Source organism: Grammomys surdaster, unplaced genomic scaffold (assembly GCF_004785775.1).
Source record: "Grammomys surdaster isolate TR1022 unplaced genomic scaffold, NIH_TR_1.0 133, whole genome shotgun sequence".
Lineage (NCBI taxonomy): Eukaryota > Metazoa > Chordata > Mammalia > Rodentia > Muridae > Grammomys > Grammomys surdaster.
This window is the reverse complement of record NW_021604591.1, coordinates 2,885,174-2,903,188: the sequence shown is the minus strand read 5'-3', so window position 1 is coordinate 2,903,188 and position 18,015 is coordinate 2,885,174. Positions and strand designations below refer to the sequence as shown.

General features: G+C 35.0%; 1 protein-coding gene across 7 annotated transcripts in view; it reads left to right on the top strand.

Moving 5' to 3' along the window:
- The window catches only part of Znf638 (zinc finger protein 638), a 71,894-nt gene that overhangs the window by 37,723 nt on the left and 16,156 nt on the right, over nt 1–18,015 (top strand). For 3 of the 7 annotated variants that reach the window (XR_003710698.1, XM_028762285.1, XM_028762283.1), the window contains exons 9-20: nt 1,015–1,073; nt 1,258–1,310; nt 2,584–2,634; nt 4,477–4,545; nt 5,319–5,402; nt 5,989–6,057; nt 7,628–7,665; nt 10,006–10,137; nt 13,064–13,192; nt 13,939–13,980; nt 15,208–15,342; nt 17,048–17,170. Coding sequence is in view for 6 of the 7 variants with exons in the window: in XM_028762285.1 (XP_028618118.1) it covers nt 1,015–1,073; nt 1,258–1,310; nt 2,584–2,634; nt 4,477–4,545; nt 5,319–5,402; nt 5,989–6,057; nt 7,628–7,665; nt 10,006–10,137; nt 13,064–13,192; nt 13,939–13,980; nt 15,208–15,342; nt 17,048–17,170 (984 nt within the window). In the remaining variant the exon portion in view is untranslated. The remainder of the gene's footprint in view (nt 1–1,014; nt 1,074–1,257; nt 1,311–2,583; nt 2,635–4,476; nt 4,546–5,318; nt 5,403–5,988; nt 6,058–7,627; nt 7,666–10,005; nt 10,138–13,063; nt 13,193–13,938; nt 13,981–15,207; nt 15,343–17,047; nt 17,171–18,015) is intronic. The other 4 variants (XM_028762288.1, XM_028762286.1, XM_028762284.1 and 1 more) reach the window with 3 other exon arrangements.

Sequence of the window (18,015 nt, the reverse complement as noted above, 5' to 3'; positions counted from 1 at the left end):
CTTCCTTCCTTCCTTCCTTCCTTCCTTCCTTCCTTCCTTCCTTCCTTTCTCTCTCTCTCTCTTTTTTATGTATGTGAATACACTGTTGCTCTCTTCAGACACACCAGAAGAGGGCATCAGATCTCATTACAGATGATTGTGAGCCACCATGTGGTTGCTGGGAATTGAACTCAGTACCTCTGGAAGAGTAGACGGTGCTCTTAACCACTGAGCCATTTCTCCAGCCCTACAGATAGGATTTCATTATGTAGGTCTCATGAGTTCCAGTGTTGATCAGACTGGCCTTCAAGTCATAGAAATCAGCCTTCCTCTGCTTCTTACCTCTTGGGAGTGCTGAGATTAAAGGCATGCACCACTCTTCCAAAAAGCCCATTTTGCTTTTATTCAGATAATCCTTACTTTGATCATATATGGTCTTTCGGTATATGTTGGTGGTCAGTATATGCCAAAGAAACCATGAGATACTTCTTTGAATTGAAAAGGATAATGTGATGTTTTGAGAGACTACACCATGTAACTGTAATCACAGTACATTATATTTTTTTTTTACTATCATTAATGTCTTATTGTATCTAATTTAAACATTCGATTGTTATAGTATGTGTAGGGAAAAACTATATACCTCTGTTTTCATAGTGTATACAGTTTCATCTACTAGAGATCTTTGAGGGCATACCACACATATAGATAGAACTACAGGACTGATAATTCCTTAAGTATGATGAAAAGTTTTAAGAGTACAGGTGACAAGTTTAATCTCATTTTATGCTGTTGAAAGAATGTGGACATATGGAAAGGGAGGACAGAATCAGAGGCCCATCTGGCACTGTTGTAGTGACTAAAACATGCACAAATTAAAGGAAATGTAAATAGAAAAGGGTAAAAAGCATTTATTCTTCAGATTAGTAAGATTTTGAATGTTTTTGTTGTTGAACTCTGCATTTTTTTTATTGTTCTATACTGCCTGTTTAAGTTGAAGAAAGCTAATTTTTTTTAAATATATTTTCTTCTAAGAACAAAGAAATGAAGAAGAAACCTTCAGATTTTAAGAAATCATCTGCATCTTCTTTAAAGTAAGTGAATTCATATTTTCATATGAAAAATTAATGTGTCCATGTTTAATTTTTAAGATTATATTTAAACACCATAATTATAAAATTTTACATGAATTTAAATATTCATAAACACTTCAGTTTTAGACATTTACAGAACTTACAACCAGTTTTTAATGTTTTAATTTTTTTTTCTTTTAAATAGAAAAGAGACAGATGCTTCAAAAATCAATGAAACTGTCACTTCAGCCTCTTCTGGTAAGTTGTAATCTTTGTGTGTAGAGGTCAGTGGACATTCTTAGATATCAGTCCTTGCTTTTCACTTGTTTTGAGGCAAATCTCTTATGGTTCACTGTGTATGTGTTTCAGAGTGGCTGACTTCTCAGGATTCTTTGTCTCTACCAGTTTGCCTTAGGCATGCTGGGATTACAGATTAATGCTACTGCGTTTAACTTTTCATGCACCCTGGGATCTGAACTCAGGTCCTTATGTTTGTAAAGGCAAACACTTTATCCACTAAGCCAATTCCCTAGACTGTAACTTTTAAAACTCACGCAAATGAATGTATTTTGTTAGTTTATTAGAAACTTCTTATAAAATGGTGTTAGGAAAACGTTTACTGAGCCTTTACTATTGGTGTTCCAAACACTGTTTCTTTTGTTATTGTTGTTGTTGTTTTTTTTTTTTTTTTTGAGACAGGATCTTTCTATATAGCCTTAGCCACCCTAGAACTCACCTTGTAGACCAGGTTGATCTCATGCTCACAGAGATCCTCCTGCCTCTGTCTCTCTCCATGGTGCTGAGATTATAGGTGTAAGCCAGTACATTTGGCTTACAGGAGACTTTTAAACATGAAAATTTAAATACCTCTTGATAATTAAAGAAGAAGTGAATTACAGAGTTCTACTCAGAGTGAAAGATGGTATCTTTTGCTACCAGGATGGACTCATGACTTGATAATACTTTACTAGTGAGGAAATAGAGGCCACTCAACTCTCAATTAATATTAATGAAACTATTTGTTCAGCCTTTCTGAGGGAAAGTTTTATATTATTAAATTTTACTAAATGAAGGAAGAAAAAAATTGAGACTTTTCCTTTTTATGCATGTGTGAATACATACACATGTGCATGTTTGTGGACTCTTAACAACCTCAATTTTGCTCTCAGAAATACTGTACTTCTCCCTTGAGACATTGACTTTGAGTTCACCAGTTAGCCCAGTCCTCAAGGCTGGGATTATAAGTGTGTGCCGCCATACTCAGAGTTTTTATATGATTTTTTTTGTAATTTAACTCAAATCCTCGTGTTTACATGAACAAGTACATTAACTGAGACACCCCCTCCAAACACCAAAAGTGTGCATTTTGACTTGCCAAGTCCATAGCTAAGAATTTTTTAAAGTAATAACTCCCAGAACAAAAGGGATTGGAGGCTGCAGTGCTCTTTGAAAATTATTCTAAGATTAACTCTTACCTAAATCTGAATGTTATTTGTAATGTATTATAGAAGTACATTTTTCATTATTTTAGCCAAATCTGGACAAATAAAATCATCTACAGTCAAGGTGAACAAATCTGCAGGTATGTTGGTTTTATATTCCCCATTTGTTTTTTGTAATGCTGGGATTGAATGCACAACTTGGTTCTAAGCAGGTGCCTCTACTATTGAACTATACTGCATGTCCTGATGGTTTATTTTTATTAGGATTTTAGTTACTAAATTGCTGAAGAATTATATAGGCATGTATTTCATGAGATAAAGTATGTATTAAATATATGTATTAATCTTTGAGAATTACAGTCATTTAGTTGTCAGAATGAGATTTAATACAGAGTACTCTGGTATTATCAATGATAAATAACTTAGAAGCATTTCTGGGAATGAGTATCATAGTTTTTTCCTTCCTCTTTCATTCATGACTTATTTTATATAGTTGTCCAGATAGTGCACATACAATCTTTATAAGCTATAGTTCTTTTTTTGGTGTTGTTTGTTTGAAACCACATCCCACGTATCCCCAATGGGCCCTGAACTTGCCATGTAGTCAAGGTTGTTTTTGAATCCTGATCCTCCTGCTTCAACCTCCTGAGTGCTAGAATTACAGGTGTGTACCACCATGCCTGGCTTACTGTAGTGGGTTTTTAAGTAACAATTAAAATTTCTTTCACTTTACCCTGGTGTATTCCACTGTTCTCCTTTCCTTCCTATTTCTGCTAAATACAGGTTATATTAGAGATATTCAGGATGAAGAGTAGTATATTAAATTGTCTTCTTTGTGTTAAAAAGGGAAATGCCATTGTAACTGCCAGATTTGGAATTTTCATGTAGTCTTAAGGTGGTCTTCTGAGATGATCACAAGGCTTTAGGAAACTTTTTGAAATTTCTTTTACTTAACAAACAATTTTATTTAAAGTTAATGGGAGTCACAAATGGAAATCACTAAGCTGGGAACTAAAGCTGCTAGCCATCCATTAACTGCTGGGAATAAATGCTGGCTAGGCATTATTTCCTTAAATTTTTAGCATCCTCATCTAAGTGGGAAAATGACTTGTCCATGATAATAACAGGTATACATAAAGAAATCTCTTACTGAGATTCAGTTTATTCAGAATAGCAAACTTGTAAATTGCTAACAATTGACTAGTTAAGTGTTGAACTCTTTAAGGATTGGTGCATAATTTATCAATTATGGGTAAGGATACATTCATACATTCCAAGACATACAGTAAATGTCTGATAGTGAAAAAGTTCAGATAGACCTCTCATTAATTAATATGCTGCAGTATTAGCTAATATATATTTTATATGTACATATATTCATATATATTTAAATATACATAGACACTTGTAATTAAGATTTTGAGACAGGGTCTTACTGTGTATCCCAGGATGGCTTGGAACTCCTAAGTAGACCAGGCTGGCCTCAAACTCAAGAGATCAGCCTGCCTCTGGCCTGTTAAGTGTTGGGATTAAAGGGGTGTGCCACACCTGGCTATGATAAACTTTTAATTTGTAAATTAGGCACAGTGAAAGATAATGAGTTATGTGAACAGTCTTTATGTGACATTCATGTGTTTTTAATTGCATTTCATGAACTGTGATCCAGAGAATCATACATTGAGAGCCTTTGTATAATTACTTTTGGAACCAGTGAACACATGAGATTGCTTTGTGTCCTCACCCGTTGTATTTTAGCTTTTAATTGATTCATACATTCAGAGAGATATTTAAGTCCTACTTTCTAATAACCAATAATACTCTCCTAAAGAAATTATTATAGCTAGATCTCCAAAAATATGGTACCATTTTATGTTTTGAATAAAATATTGTTATTATATTGCCTTTCTAATGAGGTTCTTTGGAGATTGATACTAGCTTTGTATCAAGTAAAAACAGTTTTGACTATAGCTTTTGTGATTTAGGGAAATCAGCGAGTTCTGTAAAATCTGTGGTTACGGTAGCTGCGAAAGGTAAAGCTTCTATCAAAACAGGTAAGACAACTGAGGGAGAGAGGCTTATTAAATTTATTTTATGAATTTAAAGAATATATTATTGAAAGCAAGTTTAGAATTCATACAATACTTTCTAGTATCTGATAACATATTGAAGAATTTAGAGTCTTCAGTATTTAAAATTTACAACATAGGGTTTTTGTTTGTTGGTACTATGTTTAAACAAAAGAATACATTTCTGTACCGCTCTGTATGCTGTACCAATATATATTATGGTTATACACTATATGTGGAAGTATGTAACTATACGGCCCAACAGTAATATGTTCATAGGTTTCTCTGTCATTGTCCCCTTTAAATGGTTTAATCTTCCCTCTTTTGCTCTTGTTGTAACTGTTATTTCATACTCCCTTCCATGGCTTAAACAGTTCATTTGATGCTTGTTACTTTAAAACAAATTACTTTTCCCTGATAAAACACTTTTTAACATAAATGTTGTACATTGACATTAGCATGATCCTATTAATAGTATCTTTTCTAATAGTTTAGTATCAAGAAACTTTTGTAGACATTTCAAAATATATACTATATTTCACACGAGAATTAAACTTGGGACTAATTTAAGACCAGTGGAAAAAAATGTTTCAACTTAAATTTGCTTTTAATATTACTTATAAAAATTTGAACATAAATATGTAATAAATTGCTATTCAGATAAGGTTGAGCTATTTATTTCTGATACATTAATATGAAATATGCAAAATGAGTAGGCTCTTAATCTTAGAGTAATGGTTTAATTCTACTTTTAAAAGCAAAATCTGGAAAGAAGTCTCTAGAAGCTAAAAAGTCTGGGAATATCAAAAACAAAGACTCCAATAAACCCGTGACTGTACCAGGTAACCATGTGCTATCACTCAGTGGTTTATTTTTTTGGATTCTCTTGGTTTATATTCAAGATATATTTCAAAAATTTTCTTTAAAATTCCTAAAGGAAGGCCTGGGAGATGGCTCATTATTAAAAAGTTGTTGCCTATGCAAGCATGAAAGCCTGTATTTGGCTCCCAGCAACCCACATAAAAGCCAGGCATAGCACACACCTGTAATCCCAGTGCTGGGTTGGGGTGGGGACAGTCAATACAGGCAAATCCTGGAGTTCATTAGCCAGCCCAGCTTCGCTGAATATCCTTTTCTAGGGTCAGTGATACCCTATCTCAAAAAATTAAGGTTTGAGAGCAATGGAGGTAGACGTTTGATGCTGACCTCTGAGTTTTCATATATATATATATATATGACACAATGCACATTCATGTTTGCACACATAGAACCACACAGCCTCAAAGGGATTATTTTGTTTTTAAAAGAGGTTTTATTAGCATGAGAAGACCTGAAGTGATAAAATTACTAGCTTAGATTCCAGTTCAGATTCATTAGTTTAATTATATTAGTCTTTTCTTGAAAATTAAAGTAGTCTGTTTTGTGCAGCAAGCTCTGAAATCAAGGCTAGTACAGAAGACAAAACCACTGGAAAGAGTGCTGAAGAAAGTACTTCAGGTAGGCCAGTAGAAATTTTATTTTGTGCTTTATATTTAAAATCAAAAGAAAGTATTTTTAACAAAAGAGATATGCATGTATATTTGTATAAGTGCTGGTTTTCCTAGTACTGGAGTAAAATCCTAAGTCAGATATATTAGAGTTCAGTTCATTCTGAAGGTTTACTCTCCATGAGGAATATCCAAGATGTGGTGTAGCTAGTGCTGCTTTGTGGGTCCTTCTTTCTTCCACCCTTCTACACCCTTTTTTAACCTTTCAACCTCTAACACTAGATAAGAGAGAAAAGAGGATAGAAAGAAAAGGAAAGATCCTAAATAAAGTCAGGGATTGGAAAGGCGTTGATGTCCCTAGACTACTTCCTAGTAATTTAGGGCTTGTCAAGTTTCTTTGGGCAAGTTTGGTCTTCTTATCTTCATTGTTGGGATATTCAATTCATCTTGTTTCTTTTTTGAGCATGACAGCTTAACAAACCTCAAACAATAACCAACCAGCAGTCCACCCTGCCTCTAGCATTTGTATATACCCTCTAAAAAGTCCCCAGAATTCCGAACATCACACAGTAGCAGAAATTATCTACAGCTGGCAAAATCATGCCCCTGCTAGAGTATGAGGCAGCTGTTGTGGACAGTCTGAAACAGCCCCAAATCCCACACCTGGGATTAAAATGAAACCATATTATTACTGAGATTAAAATGGAAATCATATTCCTACATTTCTGTGTGTGTGCATATTTGTGTGTTTAAAGAAACCAAAATTCCTGCCAGGTAGTGGTGGCGCACACCTTTAATCCCAGCACTTGGGAGGTAGAGGCAGGTGGATTTCTGAGTTTGAGGCCAGCCTGGTCTACAGAGTGAGTTCCAGGACACACAACCAGGGCTACACAGAGAAACCCTGTCTCAAAAAACCAAAAAACAAACAAACAAACAAAACAAAATTCCTAAGTTATCACTACAATGTTTTTAAAAGTTGGTGTCACAGGAAAACAAGGCCCTCTAAACTCAACCGAGCAAAGCTCATATGAACTCAGACTGAAGCAGAAAGCACATGGCCTGCATGAATGTACATCATTGTCGTCTGAGTATACATTTGATTTTCAGTTTATTGTTTTTATGGGACTCCTGAGTGTGTGAATTAGTAGACTGGTGCCTTTTCTTGGGCCCTTTTCTCTCTCTTATTTGCCATGTCCAAACTTGGATATAATATTTTTTTATTGTACTATATTTTATTTTGTTAACATTTTGTTGTTATCTCTTAGAAACCTGTTATTTTCTAATGAGAGACCAAAAGGGAATAGATTAGGGGGTGGGGGGATGTGGGGAGCAACTGGAAGGAATAGAGGGAGAAGAAACTAATCAGGATGAGAAAATAATTTTTCAAAAAAGAGGGCAAATTTGGTGTTTCTTTTATACTTCTATCCTACTGTTTCTTAGCCGTTTGTCAGTCATAAATATATCCAGATAACTTATTTAATTTGTTATGAAATAAAGAAGAACCTTGAAGATTGTGTGAACTTTTAGAAATTGTGTTTTCATTGTTGTTGTTGTTTGTTTGTTTGTTTTTTGGTATTAAGGTACTTTGGAGGCCACAGAAAATGAACCAGTGAGCAAGGTCAGTTTTTGTATTTTATTTACATATAATTCTTTGAGCAACTGTATAGGGGTTATGTTTAGAAAACAGGCTCTATCCAGCTTGTTCCCAGGCAGCCACCATGTTCCCGCTGCTCCAGCTAGCTAGATGTGCAGGCCCTGGCACCCACGAGACGCCAGCATGGGGGATGGCTCTGCCAGTCCACCACACTGCATCCACAAAGCTCAGCTGAACCCCAGACAATATCTGCCATCCTTGCAGTACCCGGTAGAAACGAGACTCTTAGAGCTTAATGATCATCTAAAGGATTTACATATTTAGAAATGCTCAATCAACAAGATGCCCACACAATTAGAATTGTTACCCAATATCTAACCTTTTGATAGAAGTTGCTACCCAGGACAGCTTTCAACCCATCTGGGTTTCTCCATGGATGATAGCCTCCTTCTCCTCCCCTTCCTCTATTTCTTTCCCAGCTCAACCTTCTCTTCTACTTCCGAACTCCACTGGAAATACAGTGTAGCAGGATAAGTATCCTGCTGCACAAATGTATTCACCTTTTGGCAGGGCAAAAATTCTTAGTCATTTTCAACTCTTTAGATATGGTGTCGGTTTAAAAACTGAATAATGTGTGTTTATGAAGATTACTCTCCTCTAAGAACATGTCAAGGCAAAATTGGTTTCGAATAGATAAATTCTTGGAACTAAAAAATCTAGAATCTGTACACATTGGAAATTTGTTTTCCTTCTTGAGGTGACTTTTGTTTGAGACAGGCTTTCTTTGTATCCCAGACTGAACTTGAACATGTTATGTTGCAAAGGCATGACCTTGAACTTTCATTTCCTGCTTCAACTTTTTTAGTGTGGGTATTACTAGAGTGTGTTACCACATTCCACACTCCAGTTTATTCATTGATGGGGATAAAACCCAGGGTTTTGTACATGCTTTGCAAGTACTTCACTAACTGAGCTAGTTTCTAATAATCTTTTGTGAAATTTGGTTTTTTTCTAGCCTTAAAATGTGAGATGTGAATATTTTGAACACCAAGGCTTATTGTTTGTATTGCATTTCTTTTAGAGAAACAAGTGACTCTTACTTATTTGAAGGACATACATTTCACTTTTATTTTCTTTTAAACATTGTTTAAGAGTGTGTTAAAATCTCATTCATCTAGATTTTATTGGTCAAAATTTGAGGTTGCACATATGCTATACCCAAATTCATTTTTGTTTAATAATCCACTGAGTAAGAAATCACTGAATAGTATGTCTTACTTTAAGAAAATTATTTTTTGCCGGACAGTGGTGGCGCTCGCCTTTAATCCCAGCACTTGGAAGGCAGAGGTAGGCGGATTTCTGAGTTCGAGGTCAGCCTGGTCTACAGAGTGAGTTCCAGGACAGTCAGGACTATACAGAGAAACCGTGTCTCGAAAAACCAAAAAAAAAAAAAATAAATAAAATTATTAATTATTTTTTTAGAACTAGTGTAATTGGGTAGTGCAACATTCCCGTAAGGCTCTTTAGAAGGAGTCATTTATAAACAAACATGAGGGGCTGGTTGTTAGTCACTTGTTTTTTAAAGCTCTAACTCTTTGCCTTTGCAGGTTTTTTTTTTTTCTTTTCCACCCCCTACAGTCAAAATATGCCAAGTTTACCATAGAGGATCTGGAATATTCCCATTATCTACAAAAGGAAAAGCTAGCTAGCATAATGAAAATCATTTTAGAGAATAAGTGGATCTAGAACAAAATAAAGCAGAAAAGTACTTACTTGCTCTAATTGGGAATAGGTGAACTTAAAAAATACTGCCTAAGAGAGATTGTTGTTCAGGAAGATGAGAAGACACTGGTTTGGATGTTAGATGTACATATGGTAAGGCACAGCATATATGAAGGAAGGAGCTGTAGTCAGAAATAGGGGGATAAGAACTACTATTTGATAATAGTAAGCCAAAAGGAGACTGACGACCTGGATTAGATGAGAGATGGTATGACTGTAATTAGTCTGTGTAATTGAAAATGGTAAATTTGGAAATCTAAGGGTGTCTTAGTTACTGGTCTGTTGCTATGACTGAGACACTATGACAAAGTCAACTTACAAAGGAAAGTGTTTAACTGGGGACTTGCAGTTAACTCCTCCAATAGGGTCACATCCACTCTCAACAAGGCCACACCTCCTAATACTTCTCAGACAGTTATAACTGGGGATCAGACATTCAAACGAATAAACCTTATGGGGGCCACTCTCATTCAGACTACTACAGAAGGCACTGAGACCCCATCCGTCTCCTCATGTATCTGGCTTCTCCTCCAGTAGTAAATGCAAAGTAAATACTAATCACTTTGTTCATTTGTTTTGAAGGAAACGGAAGAAATGAGTGTAGTTTTTATTTCTAATTTGCCTAATAAAGGATATTCTACAGAAGAAATTTACAACTTAGCAAAACCTTTTGGTGCTTTGAAGGATATTTTGGTTTTATCATCTCATAAAAAGGTAAGAATTTATGATAACTTGTAAGCATATTTTTATAAAAATAAAATTAAAAATTACTAAACATTTTAGGGATCATTTCAAAATTAATCTCTTTTCAACTAGCATTTTTTTAAATACCTTTTTATATGTTATTTTGTTTTGTGTTTTTGAAGCAAGGTTTTACTGGGGCTGGCTTTAAACTTATTATCCCCCTATCCCAGCCTCGCTTTATAATCAGTCAATCTCAATCTCTCTCTCCCTCCACTCCTCTCTCCTATCCTTCTCAGGGGGGGAGATAGAGCGTTGGGAATTGATTGAACTCAGGGCTAGGTACATGCTTTACTGCTGAGTTACAGTCCTAGCCTAACTAACGGATTTTTAAAATGAAAAACACAAGTATCTTCTATTTCAGTATTGTCCTAATTAAATATAATTGGTTTTGGTTTGTTTGTTTTGCTTTTTGTTTTTATGATTTATTTATTTGGGAAGCTGGGGTGATGACTTTGCAATTAAGTGTATTAGCTTCTCTTCCAGAGGACCCAGGTTTGATACCTATCATTTATAAGATAGCTCACAATAGCCTATAACTATTGTCTTAGTGGATCTGATGCCCTCTTCTGATCTCCAAGGGCACTTGTGTTGCAGAGATGTACATGCAGGCAAGAACACTGCCTGTATACACAATTTAAATCTTCTTAAAGATTTATTTTTATGTTATGTGCTTATGGTTTGTTGACATTAATTTGAGTCGAGAAACAGTTAAGTGCCTATTAAGTATCACTGGTAGGACAACCAAAAGATTAATAAATATTAATAAAGACCTGGAGAGATAGCATATTATTTAGCATAGTGTTTAAGATTACTTGCTGTTCTTACAGAAGAAGGACCTAACTTCCTCTTAGCTCTCACTTGGCAACTCAAAATTATTTGTCCAGTTCCAAAAGATTCAATACCCTCTCTAACCCACATGGGTTCCTGTTTTCATATGGTGCATATAAACTCATAGAAGTACACATACATACACATAGATAAAATAAAACTATTGTTTTAAAAACAGCTCAGTAAAATTTCTTGTTAATAAACATCTGTGTAAGGTGCTGTAATAACCTTACAGGAGGGGAGGTTTCTAGAAAGACTAAAAGTATTAAAACTAAAAGTATTACTCTTTGAGTCTTATGACCTAGCCAAGTTGGCAGTCACTCAATTTTTAAAAGTGGGATGCCTGGATCAGAGCCATCAGCTAGTGTGCTCACAGAACAATGGAGAATGCAAGGTGAGTTATGTACAGTTTTAAATTAGGTATAATGGTTACACGGCTCTCCAAGTAGACTACTGAGTTATACACACTTAAAGGTGAAGCATAGGATATGAAGTATAGCTTTCTTTTTATAGTTTTGTGTCTTTATTGTTATTGTATGAATGTTTTGCTTTCATGTATGGTTGTTTGTCACATGTATGCCTGGTCCTTTTGGAGGTCAGCAGAATGCATCAGATTCTCTGGAACCGGAGTTAAAGAACGCTGTGAGCCATTGTGTGGGTGCTGGGAATCAAAACTGGATCTTCCACAAGAGCAGCCTATACTCTTTTAACCACTGAGCCATCTTTCCAGCCCCATAAATCTTATTTTTAAATATAGGTTATTTGTAATGTTTAAAGGAAGAGAAAAGTAGAAAGCAGTACAGTCTTTAACATTTAAGTTTTTTCATAAGAGAATAAGGTGAAATGGAAAATTTTGAACTTTTAAAAAGCAATTCAAATTGATAAAATTTACATTGCAATACCAAAACATGTAATAAATATAGATTAAATATGTCTAAAAATCTAAGCCAGCAATCCAAGATTATCTATCCAGGTTTGTTTAGTATTGAGTAGAATTATTAAATACTTGGATATAAAATACTTTTTAAAATTATATGGGAAAATACCATACTTTCCTACCAGTAGTCTCTCTCTTATCTATGAGAATTGTGTTCAAGACCCCTTGTGGGTGTTTGAAATTGAGTGGTACTGAACTCTTGGGATTCAGTATTCTTCGTAGTTTTTGCATACACAGATTAAGCATCTCTTTCTTTCTTTCTTTCTTTCTTTCTTTCTTTCTTTCTTTCTTTCTTTCTTTCTTTCTTTCTTTTTTTTGTTCTTTTTTTTTGGTTTTTCGAGACAGGGTTTCTCTGTGTAGCCCTGGCTGTCCTGGAACTCACTCTGTAGACCAGGCTGGCCTCGAACTCAGAAATCCACCTGCCTCTGCCTCCCAAGTGCTGGGATTAAATGCGCCACCACTACCTGGCGGGCATTTGACAAATATTTGATAACAAATAGTCATTAAGTCACTAATGGGCACTTAGTACATTGTGGACTCACTGGATAAAGGGCACATTGTTGTCCTAGGCAAGTAACTGGAAATACCATTGCACCACTAATGACAAGTAATTTAAAGCTTAGGAATTATTTAAATGTCTTAAATATTTAAAAAAATAATAAAACAAAAATGTCTGCTTATGCAGAGTACTATTGTAATTGCAGAAAATAAGACTTTTTCTGCATTGAAATTAGTTCCTGGTTGTAATTCCAGTGCCCCAAGGTCTGGAGGTCCGGAGTTAGATCTTGTACCAAAAATAAACAATGCGTGCATGGTGGCGCATAACTTTAGTTACAGCACTCAGGAGGCAGGGGAGGACTTCTGTTTGGCTGTTACACAGAGAAATCTGTCTCAAAAAAAAGCAAAACAAAGCTAAATAAATAAACTTTTTTCAATATCAGTTTTAGAATGTTTTGCTTCTCTTTTTAATATTGCATATCAATTCACTTATTTCCTGCTTACTGTTATGTTAGTCTTAGCCTGTAGACTTTGCTATTCTTATGACTTTGGTTGCTTTCTTTATAAGATTTTAAAGTCATTTGACTCTAAGGAAGAATTAATTTTTCATTTTTATAATTTTTATATTCAAAGGCATACATAGAAATAAACAAAAAATCTGCAGATTCTATGGTAAAATTTTACACCTGCTTCCCAATATCCATGGATGGAAATCAGCTCTCCATAAGTATGGCTCCTGAGGATGTGGATTTAAAAGATGAGGTAAATAATAGACTTAAACCATCATTTTTCCTAGATTCTACTAAATTTTTAAGATCAAGTTTCTTATTTTTTATTATCTAGTTAATTGAGGGGGGTGTCACAGTGTTTTTAAGCCATAGAAGTCTCCTCTCACTGATCACTGAGCCCACTTTTTAAGACAGAATCGTATTTAAAAAAAAGAAAAGAAATGGTTCTTGACTGCTACTCTGGCCAACAATCAAAGCGAGTACTAGTGATTGTCTTCAGCTCTTCCTCCTCATTTGTCATACTTAGTCAGTCAGTAAGCCTTCTCTATTTTAAGCTTGTCCCCTGTTCCTCATTGTTTAATCTCTTAAAGCTGCCAAAGTTATAGAATCGCTCTTTATGCTACTGTACCTTTCAGGGAGGTACTTTGACCACAAAGCCATGATAGTAACGTGAAATTCAAATCTGTTCAAATTCACCTTTGACTGATGCAAAAACATTTCAGTGTCTGTACATCTTAAAAGGAGATAGAATCTCATAGAAGCTGGGAGAAATACAAATTTAGAAAACCTTTTCCTGATAGTCATCCTAACTTGTTAGCAATAGTAGGATTGTTATTCATGTCAGTAGTATCAAAGGAGTAGGATTTTTCCTATCTGATTTTATGAAAGACTGGATAATGCATATCTGTGTAGCTCTTTGTATAACAAATCATGACTAAGTATTAGTTTGTGAATGAGACAGAGCTTTTAACTTTTACTTTTGAATATTTGGCTTTATAGGAAGCTCTCTTTACAACTTTGATTCAAGAAAGTGACCCAGAGGTGAGTTTCATATTTAAATGCTTTTGTTTACTGGTTTATTTGAAAGATATACTTTTTCTTTTTAAGAATTAAAGTTGCTGGGTGTGGTGGTGGCGCATGCCTTTAATTCCAGCACTTGGGAGACAGAGGCAGGCGGATTTCTGAGTTTGAGGACAGCCAGGGCTACACAGAGAAACCCTGTCTCGAAAAACAAACAAAAATGGAATTAAAGTTGACTGAGATATCAGATGGTTCTTGGTAAAAATGGAAAGGATATCATAGTCCTTGATATGAACTTATTTTTGTATATACTGAACTACATTATTAGTAGTCATATAGGTGATGTTTGAGGACTTTTTAAATGAACATCGAGGAAATATGGGTGCCATTATTACTAAATGCCTACACTATAAGCTTTGGTTCATTCCCTGACTAGCTCTTAACTTGTTAAACTATTGAAACTATTCTCCTATTCTATGTAGCACTTCTATTCATTCTATTCTATTCTATTCTATTCTATTCTATTCTATTCTATTCTATTCTATTCTATTCTATTCTATTCTATTCTATTCTATTCTATTCTATATCCTATTCTATTCTATTCTATATCCTATTCTATTCTATTCTATTCTATTCTATTCTATTCTATTCTATTCTATTCTATTCTATTCTATTCTATTCTATTCTATTCTATTCTATATCCTATCCTATCCTATCCTATCCTATCCTATCCTATCCTATCCTATCCTATCCTATCCTATCCTATCCTATCCTATCCTATTCTGGCACTTGATTATTTACCTCTCTTCAGTTTTGGCCTTCTTCTTCCTTTATTTACATGTTGGTTTTTGTTGGTCTCCTCAGTCCATGTCTTTCTCTGGCTCCCTTGAATCTCTCCTTTTATCTCTTACTATTTCCCAGAATCCTCTCTTCCTGCCAGTGTCCCACCTCCTATTTCCTACCTCAGCGCATTGGCCATTGTCTTTCTTGACAGTTGAGATTTGTAAGAGATTGTCTCTCTAAGTGTTGCCTCAATCATAAAGGACTTTTCTAGGACACATGATACTCTAGGTTTAATTCCACACTAGGGATGGGAAGACCACTTGCTTTCTTCCATATAGTCATTTTCTTGTTCTTTGAAGAAACATCACCTCTCTAGTGTTAAATTAATGCTAATCAGTAATTTGTGGTTTAATTCTGATCCTTCTTTTTTCTACATTGTCTCAACAAAACGCCAACAAAATACAGGCAAATATTGATAAAATTTACAACCGATTTGTACATCTTGACAATTTACCTGAAGATGGACTTCAGTGTGTGCTTTGTGTTGGAAATCAGTTTGGAAAAGTGGATCGCTATGTGTTCATGAGTAACAAGAACAAGGTAATTAAACCCTGTGTGCTTATAGCCTATAGCTTCTAATGTGGTTTTCAAGTAGAAGCATCCGTAAACATTATTCAACCATGAAGCGGTATAACAGATTAGAACCATTTCCTCTGGACTGTAATTCCCCCCCCCCACAAAAAAAGAAAAACCGAAAGAAAGAAAAGAAATGCCCCTCCGTTTATTTTTGAAGCAGAAGTGAAAACAGAGAAAACAAGAGAGCATGCCGGGGGGGGTAGGGGTATTCTAACTGTAAAACACTGACTTAGATCTGTTTGTCAACTTTATTTCATGATTTGGCTTCTGTACTTAAAATTTCAAACCAAAATTGTTAATGTTTTTATATTTAATCTGCCTTCTATATTTAGTATGTATTGCAGCTATATGTCTATTAAAATTAGTTTTCTTTTATGGAGTCAGTATTCTTTTGTGTAGCCTATGCTAATCTTTAACTTTCTACAGTATTGCTTCTGCCTCCTGAGTCTCTGGTCTTGCAGGTGATACTACTACACCTAATTTTTTATAAAAAGATTTTTGTCAGCAGTATATTATTCTAAAAGGCAATGCTTTATATCAAAGTTACTTTGTTATAAATAATAATAATTTATAAGTGTGTTGCAAGTGATGTGATGGTATAGTGGTGACCATAAGGTGCCTTATATACTTATTAAGTAACAGAACCTGTATGGTACACTAGACAAGATATGGCAGGCATAGAATGGGAACGCAGAGCACAGGTGCCATATAAGCAGTCTGAACTTTTAAAACTTTGTACATTAGTCCTCCAGGGGTTTTGATTTTTTTGTATGAGTTTTGGGGTTTTGTTTTGTTTGTTTTGTTGGGGGGGTTGGTATGTATATGATTTAAATTTTGTGAATTTGTGTGCATTGCTGTGCGTGTCAGTGTCTCTGTGTGTACCAGAGGAGGATAGAAAAGGGTATCAGATTCCCTGGAGCTGGGGTTACCAAAAGTTAGGAGCCACTCAATGTGAGTACTGGGAACTGAACTCAAGTCTTTTGGGAGAACAGTAACTCCTGAGCCATCTCTCCAGCCCCTATACACTAGTCCTGTTTTAAAGAAAGGGGGTTTTAATATACCTTTGTTTTGCCTATTATTTTTAATGTATTTTTAAATTATGTAATTAACATTTTAACCTTAGGTCTCAGTTCAGCTGCATTGAACATACTTGCATTGTGCAACTATCGCCATCATACAATTCTATACCTTTTCCTGTTTTCTCAAACTGAGACTTCTTGTGCATTAAACAATAACTCTTTAACATGCCACCCACCCACCCAGACCATTCAACTGGCACCTTATGTCTGTTTCTGTAAATAAGAATAGCATTTGATGCCATAAAGTATTTTTTAATTGTATTTACTATTTTTTGCAATTGTTTATTTCACCTGGCATATGTTCCACGCTCATTGAGGTAGCATATATCAAAATTTCTTTTTTAAGGCTAAACAGCATTCTGTTGTATGCTTAGTGTATGTGTTAAAAATCCATTCATTAGTTGGTACACAGATCTCTTTTAACTGTTGTGCCTAATATTTCTTGAAATGTAAGTGAGTAAATAAATGTTTAGGTCCCCAGTTTCAGTTCTTCTGGCTGCACATTAAAAAGTAGAATTTGTTAGATGACATCCTAATTCTATTTGTAACTTTTAAATTCATACTTTTAAAAAAAATACTTTTTTCTAAAGGTGATTCTTCAATTAGAAAGTCCTGAATCTGCTCTGTCAATGTACAATTTTCTGAAACAAAATCCACAAAACATAGGTGAACATGTGTTGACCTGCACATTATCTCCAAAGATGGACTCAGAGGTAAGTGGTTTCTTTCTTTCTTTTTTTATATATATATTTTAAAGATTTATTTATTTTTTTTTTTTCTGAATACACTGTAGCTGTCTTCAGACACACCAGAAGAGGGCATCAGATCTCATTACAGATGGTTGTGAGCCACCATGTGGTTGCTGGGATTTGAACTCAGGACCTCTGGAAGTGCAGTCAGTGCTCTTAACCACTGAGCCATCTCTCCAGCCTGGTTTCTTTCTTTCTTTCGTTTTTTTTTTTTTTTTTAAAATCAGCTTTTGTTATTTTAGAAGTTCAAAAGGCTGGGCTGGAAAAAATGGGTCAGTACTCAAGAGCATTGGCTGTTCTTACAGAGGACCCAGATTTGGTATCTGGCATCCATGTGGCTCACAAAGGGGGCACAGGACTACCTTTGAACCTCCATGAGCACTATGAACCCACATGGTATAGATTCATACATTCAGGCAAGAAAATAAATCTACAAAACAATTTTAAGAAAATCAGAAGGCATAATGGAAATTTTCTGAAAATTCAGAAGATAGGTCATGAGTATATTCTCAAGAATAGACTCAGTAGTCAGACTTCTTCTGAGTTTAGATATTCCTTTATATTGATTATTTAAAAAATGGTTTTAATCTCTTGCAGTTTTGATCATTATAGGAACAGTAATTTTAAAATTTGTAACTATATTGGGATACTGACTTATAAAGAGACTTTATAAATGGGTAGAGGTGGTGGTAGCAGTGCATGCCTTTAAACCCAGCATTTGGAAGGCAGAGGCAGATGGATCTCTGAGTTAGAAGCCAGCCTGGTCTACAGAGTGAGTTCCAGGATAGCCAGGGCTACACAGAGCAACC